Consider the following 14,363-nt stretch of genomic DNA (forward strand, 5'->3'; position numbering starts at 1 on the left):
GGAGTTTTAATTTAAACTCGTATAGCTTAAACTTTGGTAAGAGTTTATTTTCCTTCTTTTTTTATTTACAAGACTCATTGAGGTTGCATCATCATCATCATCTCTTTTTTGTTATTAATACCACAGGGGGCTGGGAACTCGCGGGGTTGTTCTTTGCTTTACAGTTTTGCATTTTTTTAATATTTATTGTAGAGCTGAAATGAAGTACACTGCGCGTACTTTTAATCTTACATGAGATAGAGAGAAAGAGAGATAGAAAGATAGATAGAGAGAAAGTTGTTTGATACAGAATTTTCTCGCGGGTATTTTATGAGTGTGTGTGTTTTAGCTGTTTTTTTTCATTTAATTTTAGAAATCAAACTTTCGTGTAAATGAGCTTGCCGCGCGTAATAACACTATACTCACGAGTTAGTTAATTAAACAGGTAATACAAGAACTCTCCAGCTAAACAAATAATAATCATAAGAATAATTGTGTAACAAATAAATAAATAAGCTTCACGTGTGTGTGTTCTCTATTTCGAGTTGTTTGTGTTGTGTGTTATGTTGACAACTTTTTCCGTTTTGCAAAAACAGACATACCGCCTAAAGCAATTACCTTAACACAAGCAATTGGGTCGTGTGTTTGTTTTCACCATTATCCATTTTAAAATCCAAAACGCGGAAATCAACTCCGCGTTTCGGCAGCAACCGAAAGAAAGCACAGCTTTCTGTTTTGTAGAATTTTGATTGAAACCAAGCTGGCCTCGATAACGAATTTGAATTGTTTGCAACAACCGCCGGTCGAATAGAAACGAAAAATGGTCTTTAGGAGTTCGAGTTGGATTTACACGAAATCCGTCTTACTATCATGCGTCAAACAAACTTGGATACAAAAGTTATTAATAGGCTTTCCAAAGTTTTCAAGAGACAGCAAAATGAAAGAACGAGAAGGACTCACGAATTTGGCAAAAACTTGCGAATGCTGCAAAGGCGGAAAGACCCAGGAAAAGAAAATAAGTGTAATAAAAAATGCGCGCGCGCCCTTTCAGTATTTTGATGCCTCTTCAATGGATAAATGCGTTTTAGCATTGTGCTCTCACAACAACTGTAATTAATAAAAAGTCGATTAATCATCCGTGCTTTGTTCTTTTTCTTCTTGAACGGCAAAGAAAAATTATGTAATTTGTTCTCGTCAAATCATCCTACACAAAGCCAGTTAGAGAGAGTGTTATTTTAAAACTCTGGTAGAGAGTTACATTTATATATCGCAATCGCTTCAGCTTTGAATGGTTCTATTAGTTTCCATTTTTATCTTTAGAATGCGGGAAGTGAAATTTATTTTCGGGGTACGATTTCCTTTTGGTTTAAACATGCTATTATTAATCGATTACATTAATTTCCAATGCTTATCACTATGATATTAAGAATATATAATTCTCCGGTTCTTCACTGATGCGATTTTGAAATGGTGCGTTTGATTAACATTTGCACAACAATCGTGATCAAGAATATCATTAAAAAAATTAAAAACAACAACAATAATTTAAAATTTTTCAAATTGCAAATTCAACATTAGATAGTACTTTACCTTCCCAGTTTGTCACTCGTTCTTTTTTTTTAAAAGTGAATCTGCACGTAATGCAATCACACAATAACATCATGATCTGTTTTTGCGCACATAGTAGAGATTTTTCTGTTCACAAACATGATATATCACAATCAACAACCATATTTTTCGACAAGCAACGGGAATAATTGGTTTATTTACGTCTTCTGAAAAAATACGGCGCTGGACACACGATATAACAACAATGAGATTTATAAGTAACAACTCATTTTGACTGTGAAGCTGTTTTTTTGTGTTTTCTTTCGTCGGGGGCTGGCGGGGGCGGGGGGCGGCGGACGTACGCGTGGCTTCGGCGTCGCATCCCTTCCTGCACGGTAAGGTGGCGCTGCCGAGAGCCGGGCACGCGGCGCCACCAATCGGATATAATACGGCTATTAAAGTGTAAAAAAAAGAAACCAAACGATCTGATAAACGTACGCGACATGCACCGGAGGAGTGAATCAAAAACACATTTAGTTAAGTAATTACTCTGCGAGATATTAACGGGGCGAGTTACTTTTACCGTTATACAAACAACGTGGGTTACTCTTGGAATGATTTGCATTGCTCAAAACCTCGTTAGTTTTTGTTTTTTTAATTCCATGTGTGATTCTCTGCTTTTCTTCTTTGTCATTATCTTTTTCGCGTTGGGAGTTGGGACGGACGATTTTTGCAACTGAAATTTATCTCTCTGCGAGCCAGGGAGACGTTTGGTGTAAACAACGCAATCATTTCGGGTAGATCGATGTAGCTTTTTAGAATATCTGCTTCTCGTCGTTCTTTTTTGCATTTATGCGGCGGTAGAAGGGCATAAAAAAGCCAACAGCGCTTTTCCTCGGCTAATTGTTTTCCGTTTCCTAATTATTGTTACTCGTGAAACAAAGTCAGGGGATATGTTTTTGATTCGTCATCAATCCGCTCTTTGAGAGGGCGGGCGTAGAAATAAAATTTGCACTTCCCGTTAGCATAAAATTGTTTTTGATTGGATTCGTTCTCTTTAAAAGTTTTGTTGATTGTTTTCATTTTCGATGGAATTTTTCTAGCTACGGGTTTCCTTATTCATTTTCGCGCTAATTTATTTCAAAAATACAAAAGGGACTTTATCATTTCATTGTTTTTCTCAAGAGTACAAAATCTATTAGTCTGCTGCTGCTCTAATTTAGTTTCTCCCGTGATTTGTATCGCTTCCGGCTGGTGTTTGGTAGATTTTGATTGTTTTTTCTCGATCACCGAATAAATTCATACTTTGATCTCTGAGTTGTTGTGGTCGGAAAAGAGCAGTGCCAATGAGTGAAAGGTGCGAAAAAGCCAACGAAATTAAGGTCGGAGGAAAATTACGGTGCGTGTGTATGCGCGTGATTCTAATAATCGTCACAATTCTCCCAGCCAACTCAGGCACAGGTGGACCCATTGAGTTAAAAATGTGTTTTTTTTTCTCCAATATTTAATTCTACCAAGTATGAAGATCATTCACGTGTGTGTGTTCAAGAGAGAGAGAAATATAGAGAGTTATATATAGAGATAGAGAGACTTTTTGATGGCAAAGCAGACGCAAGTGCGAAAAAGAAATCTGAAACGCATCTCCGGCTTCATTTTATTTAGATTATTTAGGAAACGCGCAGCCGTTCGACGGGTTCCGCTTTTAACAGAAGCTGGCACCCACCCGGCTCTCGAACGAGGGAGGGATTCACGATTTGGCCTGGAGACGCGAGTCGCGGGACAAAAGAGAGAGAGCAATGACAAATTTGAAAACCGAAAGTGTTAAATAACACAAAGAATATATAGCTACCCTAGAAGAGAGGAATATGCTTGTGAGGTTAGTTCTCGTTATTCTCTTGTCATTAGCGAGTGGAGACGTTTGCGGGCGGGGAGGTGTCCGATCGACAAGCTGCTAATATCCGACTAGTTTTCCTCATTATCTTGTGTGTGTGCTGCATCGCTTTCAAACGGGGACAAGGCGCTAATCGCGTCAATAAAAATACGGCGAGCACAGAGTTAGTGGCGAGTGTTTAAAGTAATGATATCGAAGTATGGCACTGGCGAAGAACACACTGCACGTGCGTGGCGTGGCGTGTGTGTGTGATGTGTGCTTATTTTATACATGTACGTCAAACACCAAAGATCTGCTCTCGTCACACACTCGCGTGCATTCACGCACAGTACGCTAAATTGATTGATCACCTGTTAGCACTTTCACGAAAAAAACCTAGAGTACATATGATTAGACATTATTACTAATATTATTAATTTTAATATCCCTGGGTCATTTTTCTTTTTAGTTCGGTTTGTGAATACCTGTTCGCTCTCAAAATGGGAAACCACATGAAAAGCAAGACAAGTTGAAACAAAAAAGGGGGGCCTCAAAACAAAACGTGCATTCATTAAAATTTGGTATCATCTTTGTTCCCCTCTATTGTGTGACTTGGCGGCAGAAAGGAAACCACGCGGGAAGACCGGGCTTTGCGAGCATGGACCGAGACGAGCCTGGGACTTGTCTTGCGTTACGCTCGTGTGCGTGCGTTGCAGCGAGAATTCGCAGCTCGCGCCGCCCGTCCTTCCCCTTACAATATCAAAAATGGAAACGGCCAAGAGCCTTCGTAGATTGTTTCTCTTTGCGGGGTCACGGGGCAGCTTCATACCACCGCCGGGGCTTTTGGCTAAACCAAGGACCAGTGTGAATCAAGAAGGTTCAAAACTCATCCTGCCTGAGCTAGAAAGACAAACAAGATCTTTGTAGCACCGCTGGTGTGCGGATTTCGACCACCACAGCCTTGTACGACCAGGGAGTACATATATATATGTAGTTTTCGATTTATCGTATTTCAAATGTAATCTCTCTCAACGACAGCAACGATATCATTAAAAAACGAACGATGACGCTCAATGGCTGACCGAAATACACAGAGATTAATCGTCGAGCTTGTCAACTTCTTACTAACTCGCTTTTAATTAAAAAAAGAACAGAACAAATTAATGCCCGCGTGTTGCTTGCGTGTCGCACACGTGGTTGTATGATGATTTGCTCTCTCAATAAAAACAACAGCATTCTGTCTCGCGCGCAAAATCGTCTCTGACGCCGGGCGGCAACTTTTCCAAAGTCAGTTTCATTCGTTTTGTGGCGGCAAAAGCAGTCGGTCGGTCGTCGTCGATTTTTCTTCTTTGGCTTGTCTTTATTGCTGGGCCCACTTCGGGTCGGGGGCCCCGAGCTCTCAGTTTGATTTCGTGCTCCGGTTCTCTGCTGCTTCAATTTGCTTTTTTTGTGAGTGTGAATGAATGAGTGTCGTTTCTTTTCTTCTTTCGAATTCCGTTGTGGTGCGAGAGTCGCTGCTTCGCGGGGAAAACGGCCCCGCGCGCGCGCGAGCGGGCACCTGGACGCGGATGCTGCGGGCCTCTTAGAAGCCCTCGATGATGTCGTAGGCCTCCAGGGTGGACAGCAGCAGGTAGATGAGCCACAACGAGAAGAGGCACACCGAGGAGAGTAACTTGTAGGGCATCGGGCCACCCAACTCACCACCGACACGTTTCGAACGTCTTAACAACAGAATCATGATCGCCAACGCTGCCTCTGAGCAGAATATCGTCACTGAGAAGGCAAGGCTGCAAAACGACACTGAATTAGTTATATGTCAAGCTGATTTAGAATAAAAAAAAAATCATAATTCATTTTGCCCACTTTTAGACCTTTTTGTAATAAAGTTTTTTTCGCATTGTTCAGACCAGATAAGTGAACCAGATTCTTTTAGCTGTGAAAAGATCGTTGTCCCGAGGGAAATACTATCTATCTATCTTAAGACGCCGAGTCAATATTATTTTCTGAAAGCAGCTAGAACATTGCAATATGTTTCCGGTCCCCCGTGACATGAGATATTGGCAATCAATATAGGGCTGTGAAATATAGACCAATTTTTAGAGTTAACTTAAATGTTTCAGATTATTTCTATTTCGATTTGGTTTTTCAATCACATTCTCCTATGCATTTAACTCTCCAAAAAATCATAGAAGCAGGCAACAACTAAAAATAAATAGATTCTCAAGCAGTGTTGTGGTGACTCTCTTGCTTAATTTACCAGACAGATTAAATGTTTAATGACCACCTTTCCTTTACTGGTCCTGCCAACTCATAAATAGAGTGCGTATAATTAAATATATTTTCCCTTTGAGGTTCATAAATTTTACAGGAGTTCATTAGTTGTGTTAACAATAATAAAATCAAAATAAATTAGCGAATTGACCCGCCTTGCAACTTAATATTGATGGATTTCAGCTAAAGCACCAAAGTAGAAAGATAAACCTGACAAGGAAAAGAAACAATGACCAGCACCTCTGACAAAGAGTGTGCGTTTTAGTAAAATTATAATTTTTGCCCTTGAAAAGACCAGGGTTCGCGAATTTTGCAATGCGCAAAAATGCACCACTGGTTTTTTGCGCAAAAAAACGGCTGGAAAAACCCACCAGTTTTGGGGTTTTCCGCATTTTTCCGAATTTAACCCAAAAATAGTGAATTTTCGCTCCAATTGAGTCTGAAATTTCAGAAAATTACGCTGAGAGTTAAAATTTTCTGTCTCTTGAAGAAACCCGTGGCTCTAATACTGATTCTGGTGATTTTGAAAAATCCTATTTTTGGTCAGCCGGATCATGAGATTTTTTTATTTTCCATAAGAATGTACGTGTTTCGGAAAAATGCGCAAAATTGCAGAAAAACCAGCAAAAAACAGTTTTTTGCAATGCAGTGGGGTTTTCCGGAAAAAATGCGGGTTTTTGCGAACCCTGGAGAAGACCCATAATAATTGATGATTGTATACCGTTGAACTTCAAATTTCAAAAAGTTATGCCAGAAAAAAGTATGCCATCATCAGAATCTCGATAAGGATTAAATGAACAGGGCTGAAAAATTCTATAAAACCAAGAAAACTATGTCTGGAAACCCGGTGAAACTAATTTTTATGTTGTTTGTAAGTCAAAATCACAAACTAAAACGTGGACTTGGTCCACAAATATGCTAAAACTTCCAAAAGCAAAGCCAAAAAAGCTTTTTTCTTTTTTAGATTGTTTTCAGACGGTTTGATCTAATGATTTCTATTATAAAGTATGATATTGCAATATTCGTCTAAATTTTAAATATGCCCACAACAATTGTCGACTGTCTAAATTTCACAGCCATCATAATAGCAATTAATTTTGTGGCGTCTTACTTTCCAGGATCGACCTTGAAGGTGTCTCCGTTAAGTGCGTGGTGGACCGCGGCGATGGACCAGGCGATGCCGATGCCCAAGAACACGTTGACCGCGTTGCTGCCAGTCACGTTGCCGACAGACGCGTCAGCGTACTTGTCTTGAATGGCAGCCACTTTGCTCGCGAAGGTGTCTGCACGCAGAAACAGGCGTCAGTGCATGGGAAGGCGAGCACAAGGTGCACCTAGAGACTCAAACGCTTTTTTGCTCGCTCGACGTGTATTCCTCGGAGCGTTTCCTTAAATAAACTCGGCGCGTTGCTTGCTTAGCAGCGAGAAAAAAAATAATGTGTGTCAGTCCTCAAAAGACCAGCCCGCTCTATTTCCGAGTTTTATTTATTCATTTTTCTCTCGCTCGCCGGCATCAAAAGCTCTCGCTCATATTACGTCGCTTATTTGAGCAAGACGCGTTTGAGTCTCTGGTGAATGCACCCACATGAACTATGATACGCTTGTGTTAATATCAGCCCAGCATATTGAAGCAAGCACGGTGGTTATAGTTGTTATTGTTGTGTTAATCTCGCGCGGCAAATCAAGCCTATAGCTAGCACACAGCCTACTAACTCTTGTTAGCGATGTTTGCACACAACACCACTGATATATTAGCATATGTTACTGATTAGCCGAAAACATGATAGAGGTGCACACAACAGTCTGCTTCACGCGGCAATGTCGGACGGTCGACTTTGCTTTGTTTTAATGCATGAAAGGGGGAAGTATCTAATGGTTGGATTGGCAAAAACGCCGACAAGGCAACAATACTTTAATTCCACGCGTATTTTGGCTCAAACTTGCGCATTAGGTCAATTTACAGCCAAATCACGTGCAGTCTGGAGAGGAATTGCCTTGCGAGCGTGTCGCTGAATGGGAAATCAAGAGTTTAATCGGTTACACGTCTGGCGGTTGGAGCAAATAGAGTAAAACGGACGAATCCACATCAATCTGCAGTGAAAAATATGAAATGCGAAAGTCCATTCGGTTGAGACAAATGAGAAAGTCCATTCGGTCGTTAATCCATACTGCGCGGCGGCCGAGGCTCGCGTGCGTTTTTAGATAAGAGCGGAGAAAAGTGTGATTCAGGATTCGTGGGGCAGGGGAAGAGAGGCCACGCGCGCGGCAAAGTCATATTAATGGCTGCTCCGATCGGCCAATTACCTGGCACTGAGGTGCCGAGGGCCACCATGGAGATGGCGGTCACTGCATCGCGAATGTAGAGCGTGCAGCCTAAGTGCGAGGCTACGTCACCGATCAGAGCCGTCAGGGCGCCGATTCCCGCGATCGACACCACGAAACAAGCCCAGCCGCCCATTTGGTCTAGCAGAAATACATTTTTTTTACTCGTCAGAATTCGCAAAATTTGTTTCCGAATCCTGACGTTAAAAATATCAAACAAAACAGAAAATATGCACTTTTATAGAAAAATCGCCCGTCGTTTCCGTTTGTGTTGTTTGTGCGTGTGCTGGTTTAATAATTATATTCGGTTTATTCCGGAAAAAATGGACTACCACCCGCTTGACTTCGAATGCGAGGACCAGGTAATACCTGGAATGCTGGTTCCTAGCGCTACTATGGAGATGGCGGTGACCGCGTCTCTGATCCCGAGGGTGCAGCCAAAATGCGAGGCCACGTCACCGATTACGGCGGTCAAAACGCCGACCCACGTGATCGAGACGAAAAAACAAACCCAGCCGCCCAGTCGGTCTGTTGGTCCAGCGTCAGAGGATATTAGTCTTGGCAAATTTCTACGTCACATTTACTGTACAAGGGTGACACATGATATCTAGATAAGCGGAGAGTGAGTACTTCTACCGTCACATGAATGAATATGAGATCAGTTTGTTTATACAATTCACTACGTCGCCAGCGGTCTGATGAGGGTTAATTTCACGACATTGAAGGCAAACTACGTTGAGATTCTACTGAAACAAACGCCGATTCGACCCAGAAGGCAATTTACAAAATTTATATACATACAGGATTATTTTTAAAATCAGTCATATTCTCATTAAATTTCAAGAATGACCCAGAAAATAGGGTCCAGACGCAAAAAATTAAATCTTTTAGAAAGTGCTAAAAAGTGTAAACTTTAACTCTCTGGAATTCTGGCATAAAAGAACACATCAAACCTTACTAATATGTGAAATTAAAAATGGTGCACTATACATTTTTCTGACGTGCCAATAAATTTTGCCCTTGGTTTAAAATGTACCTGCCCATTTTATTAATGTCCAGAGAGATCAGCCTTAAATAAAAAACCTTCTGGGTAAAAACGGCTGCACGTTAGTCTCGATGAGGCCTAGCGTTCAACTGGCGTGGCCCATTACCTGGCACTGAGGTGCCAAGGGCGACGAACGTGATGGCGGTGACGGCGTCCTTGACGCCGACGGTGCAGCCGAAGTGCGACGCCACGTCGCCGATCACCGCGGTCAGGCAGCCGATGCAGAATATCGACACCACGAAGCAAATGTAGCCGCTGCACATGTCTGTAATGTCGTTGCCCGGCGTGTTTTTGTGGGGAAAGATAGGAGGAAGGCAACTCGGCCGACGCCGCCGTCCAGCGGGTTGCCTAACTCGAATTTCCTCGGGCGTCTGCTTAGCAATCTGCACCCGGTCCGATAATCCTTTCCGTGCATGCCAGGTCTTTTCGGTTTGGTAAAAAACGCGACGGCTTTGCGGTAAATTATCGTCGGCGCGTGGCAAATAATATCACGGGAATAAATCACGTAGCAGAGATTGGCAGCAGACGCGTTCGGAATTTCATTTGTGGCGTTCAGCACAAACGCGCAGTGCGTGTTTTGCTCGTGTGACAATGGCGAAATGATAAATAATATGTGTGACCGCAGGATCAGCTCAGCTTCACAGTTCTGTAGCGCTCAAGGAAATGATCTCTGCGCAACAATAATTTTCAAGCAGATAACACCTCCGGCGCGGATCCAGCACTTTCGCTGAGTCCGGGTCGCGCTCAAGGAGAAGAACAGTTATTAGCAAATCGGCTCCACGGCATCCATGGCGACTGAAAATCGTGGAGAGGTCAGCAGAAAGGAAATTACCTGTGGGGGGCACGAAGGCGAACAGCAGTTTCCAGAAGAGGGTGAGGAAATGTATGACGTAGTCGCCGCAGGAGGGCATCTTCTCCTCGCGTTCCGCGCCCTCCTCGCCGTCATCGTCGTCGCCTGGACACGGCAAAAAAATCAACAACACTCAATAAGAGGTTCTTGCGGCACAAACAAACATGGGCAAAGCTCAGCCAGACGGCCGGAAATGTGCGGCAGTCCGAATGACTCGCTACAATAGCATCATCGGGGAAAAAGTCCGGCGCCGGAGATAGAATTTATGTGTCGGTAAAAAGGAATGCTAGCGGAACCACACTTTTTTAAAAGCCTGCTTTTAGTCCGGTTGACCAGTGGTTTTGTAAGTGGAGCCTTTGATTAATTATCTCTACAGGTAATTTGAAATCCGAATGAATACAACATTAAATCCATTAGTTTGGCATCCAGCCGGTCCAATTTTCAGTAACACGTGGGTGCACAAAGAAAATCGATATTCCAGAGGTGGAAGCTTTGCTCATATTTATCGTTCGCTCGAATTGAATTTCTTTTCCTGCTGCCAAATTTGCAATATTTGGCTCAGCTTGCGAGTGAAATGGGGCAGAAACTTATTGTCGACCGGGAAAATATAATTCACCTCCAGAGACGGTGATGGCCTCGACGAACTGCTCCTTCCACGAAGAGGTGCCAACCATGATGGAGGCATTTGCGCGTTGGACAAGCTTATCAACAGTGTTCTGCAATCAACGAATAGTTTTGTAAATCTTCTTCATAAAAAATAGCAGCTCAGGGTAATGGATTTCCTGCGAAATCGGTTAAATTAAATAGAATGAAATTAGTGCAATATTTAAATGTTATTCAGTTTTTTTCTGGTTAACATACGACCATTTTTAACGTAATTTCAGTCAATTTTGATTATTTTTATCTCAAGTTTAATAAAAGTTTAACGCCTGCAATTTAATTTATGGAATGTATGAGTTTCGTTGCAATACAACTGGAGTTTTTAAGAGATTTTGTAAAAAATGTGCGAGAGAATTTTATAAAGGAACCTATGGTTTGTAAAATGATGTTACCGACTATTTCTACATTTAACCCCTCTGATTTTTGCCAGCAGTAAATCGGTAGAATCCTTTCAAAACACAAAATTGGAACGAACAACGATTTAATGATTTTCCTTCACGTTTAAGCTCATTTTGATGAAACTTATTTCAACCCATGACTGAGTAATAATCGACTTATCTACCCTTTGTTATTTGGGGATTTTCATACCATTTATGGGGGGAAATTTTTGTGGGGCAGGGTCAGACCTCGAATTCAAGTCTTGTTGATATTTGCCCACTTTCTAATTTTTTTTAATTAATTTGAAATAGGTAAAATGATAAAGAATAAGTGAGTAAGCGACAAAAGAGATACGCAATATTGACAATTTTAAGAAAAATAATGATTGCTTTAATTAACGCCCAATGGACACTGAACGTTTCCATACCGAATGAAAAACAAATTCGCTGTCCAACATGTTAACAAGGCTCCCATACTGACCTTGAACTCTTTGCTCTCCTTGATTCTGATCTGCGCCCTGGTGATCTCGCCGAGTTTGGGCCTGCCCAGCAGGGCCATCTTGTCCTCTTCAGTCAACTCGTCGGGCTTCTTGGTCTCGGCCTCAGCCGCCCTTCCTGCTTCCAAATCTGCGGAGCGAACACACGGAATTAAAACGGGCCTTGCTCACTGCGATCGATCGCGAAGAGTGTGTGTAGTGAGCCGTTTTTTTACGAACGAAGCCCTAATCAAGCACACTTTCCAGAGACATGCAAATCGGCCCCGCGGCTCGATAGATTCTTTAGCTTCGCGTGAGAGTGTTTGTGCGTGGTTTTCCGCAATTTTTCTGTGATAGAGAGTGGGTGATATAGCCGTTGTTGGTCTTTTTGGGTGGCGTGCGTGTGTAATTTCGCATCCTCGCATGTTCCAACTTGTCGTCTGCTCGTCGACAGACAGACAGACAGACGGTGAAATTGCCTTTCAACAAGTCGCATTTATTTGCTTTGCGATTTGGTGGAAGATGAAAAATTAATTTCTGCAATTTTTCCTCGTGAACCAGTGGTGGGAGTTAATCCATAGCACGTGGGGAGAAATTATTTTGCGTGGGGTGCTTCTCATTTGCTTGAGTGCTCATTTGAATTGGATGCTGGGGAGAGGAGCCGGCGTTAAAGTGGAGAGGCCTCGTGTCATTCAAATGAGGCTAATAAGCATCAGGGAGGCTGTGATTTTCTCTGCACACGAGAGGAGGCTTTTTGTGTGTGTGAACGCGAGTTCTGAGTGATTTGCAGCCCGCTCTGCCACTCATTCGTGCGTGCTCCACAATTTGCCGGCACAAAGAGCTCGTGAGGGGGCTGCGCTTGGCTTGCGACCTACAAATAATTTACGTCCGCGACTCCAGTTTGTCTACTCGCTTCACAGATGCTATTTTAAGGTAGGAAAAGTTTCTTCTTCCGAGTAGAAAACTTGGAGTGCTTTCTCCCAGCATGCCAATGGAGATGCAAGAACATTTTAATCAGATGAAAGGTGGACATCAAACACGAAAATATCAAAAGACGACAACGAGAGAAATGGCATCCGTTTTCCCACCAAACATTGATCAGGGAAACAACCATAATTATATATGTATATTCAATGTATGTACACACACAATGGAATGGTGCTTTTCATACCGGAACACCCATAGAAATATAGACATGAAATTGCCACCAACATCAATATTTGTATAAAAACAGTGATCTATACACCAAAATGAGTTTATGATTTACACCAAGATGAACGGTGAAATGGATTTCCACTTGAATTTACCGCACAATTCAAATCTGCGCGTTTAGTTGCTGATTAGTTTTTAAATTAGTCGCGATTGCCATGCAAATGTGTGTTAAGCGAGCGTGTAACCACTTTTGTGTTTCAATAATTTAATGCTTTGTGTGGAGCACTCAAATTTAGCAATTATTACGTTTTGGCTGTTGGTTAAGTATGTTAAAATGTTATAATTCACTGATTGCGAGCGACATGTTCGTGTTAGAGTGCGTCCTTTGCTTTGGTTAATGACGCTGACTATGTAATAAGGGAATTTGTAGCTTTCCAGTTTCACAGTGTGTTTGCTGATGCGCATCGCTGTTTTTTTTATACAACCCCCGTGTGTGTTTGTGTTGCCTGTTTTGCTGCCCGCGGGTTTCCATGTGTGAGCATTGTATGTATAATTTTTTATTACTCCTCAGTTTAGATGGACGAACTTTAGAAACTCACTTAATTGCATGTCCAGTTCATTTAACTACATATTAAACAGAAAAAAATAAATCAAGAACAGTGCGCTTTCCTACGGAACAATCAGACATTCATGTTTTGTTCGTAAATATAGCTGCTGCTGTTTCTAGTCTATTGCGAACTCTTTCTAATCGCTAATTTTGCAGAAAATCGCTAGCTTGACTTCATCAGCATCATCTTCACGTCATCGAAAGAAATGAAAAGTGCATGGTTTGATCTTGCATGCCACAAACATCACTCCTGTTCTGACATAATGCGGGGGGTTGGCTCGGGGCAGTTTCGCCAAGTGCAGAAAGTATTCTTTAAGGAGCTTTCTTTTCTAATTTGCAAATTTTATCTTAAGGGGAGCAAAAACAACTCAAAGAGTGTGCGATCCTAAGGGATGTTTACGAATTGTAAAGTGATTTGCGGGTTTATTTTAGGATTTAAATAGATACAAGTGTTTTATGGGATTCAACTATTATATCTGCCTTTTGGAAGTAGAAATATAAATTTTAACTTACTTGTTGTGTTATTGAGAAATGTTTTTAACGATCGTATTCCAATTTTAAAAACTCTTTATTATATAGCGGAAATTGAATAACAGCTAGACTTCATCCTCTTTGAAATTCAGTTATTTAACTAAACGCAACCAGTTTCGGCGAATCCAGTCCGCCCTATTCCATGAGATAAAAATGCAAATCATTAATATGAAATACAGCAATGCAAAAAAATCTTTCTTTGATGCTGTGAAAAATGAAATCAGCATTTTGGTTGACAGTGAGTGAAGAGAAAAGAGGTTAAACAAACTGCAAAAATCACTTAGCTGCTTGATTATTTCCCCCAACGGACCCGCAGCCCTATTTTAATAAGTGGGATGCTAAAGCTAAAAGAGGCAGTGATTTTTTTTTTAACAAGGAATTATATTGAAGCTCTAAAATGGTTGGAAATGTGGACAAAAATCCTAATATGATATTAGTGAAAAGTGCCACGTCGCATTTGGCACTAAAGAGGAAACCTTTTGATGAGCCTCTTCTTTGATATCGTGCTGAAAATGCAAAACCGGCGATAATGCCGTATTACAGGGCGGGGGTCAGGACGAAGATGATGACGCGTGTGATTTTCATGGCATTTTGATTATGAGGGCTTTTCGATCAGAATGTCAGACATTTTCGGAAAGATTGACAGTGCTGATGAAACCAAAGTAAGTACAATAA

The 14,363-nt window shown here is 41.6% G+C and overlaps 1 protein-coding gene across 6 annotated transcripts in view; it reads right to left on the minus strand.

Annotated features, from left to right (window-relative positions):
• Positions 1 to 26: 26 nt before the first annotated feature.
• The window catches only part of Calx (sodium/calcium exchanger 3), a 70,176-nt gene continuing 55,839 nt past the window's right edge, over positions 27 to 14,363 (minus strand). For 3 of the 6 annotated variants that reach the window (XM_065497808.1, XM_065497807.1, XM_065497809.1), the window contains 6 exons: positions 11,404 to 11,549; positions 10,502 to 10,601; positions 9,868 to 9,990; positions 7,973 to 8,131; positions 6,780 to 6,951; positions 27 to 5,184 (listed from right to left, as the gene is read on the minus strand). In XM_065497808.1, coding sequence (XP_065353880.1) covers positions 4,980 to 5,184; positions 6,780 to 6,951; positions 7,973 to 8,131; positions 9,868 to 9,990; positions 10,502 to 10,601; positions 11,404 to 11,549 — 905 coding nt within the window. In that variant the 3' untranslated portion in view covers positions 27 to 4,979. Of the gene's footprint in view, positions 5,185 to 6,779; positions 6,952 to 7,972; positions 8,132 to 8,359; positions 8,519 to 9,141; positions 9,301 to 9,867; positions 9,991 to 10,501; positions 10,602 to 11,403; positions 11,550 to 14,363 lie in introns of all 6 variants that reach the window. The other 3 variants (XM_065497812.1, XM_065497811.1, XM_065497810.1) reach the window with 3 other exon arrangements.

The sequence above is a fragment of the Cloeon dipterum genome, chromosome 1, assembly GCF_949628265.1.
Source record: "Cloeon dipterum chromosome 1, ieCloDipt1.1, whole genome shotgun sequence".
NCBI classification, from domain to species: domain Eukaryota; kingdom Metazoa; phylum Arthropoda; class Insecta; order Ephemeroptera; family Baetidae; genus Cloeon; species Cloeon dipterum.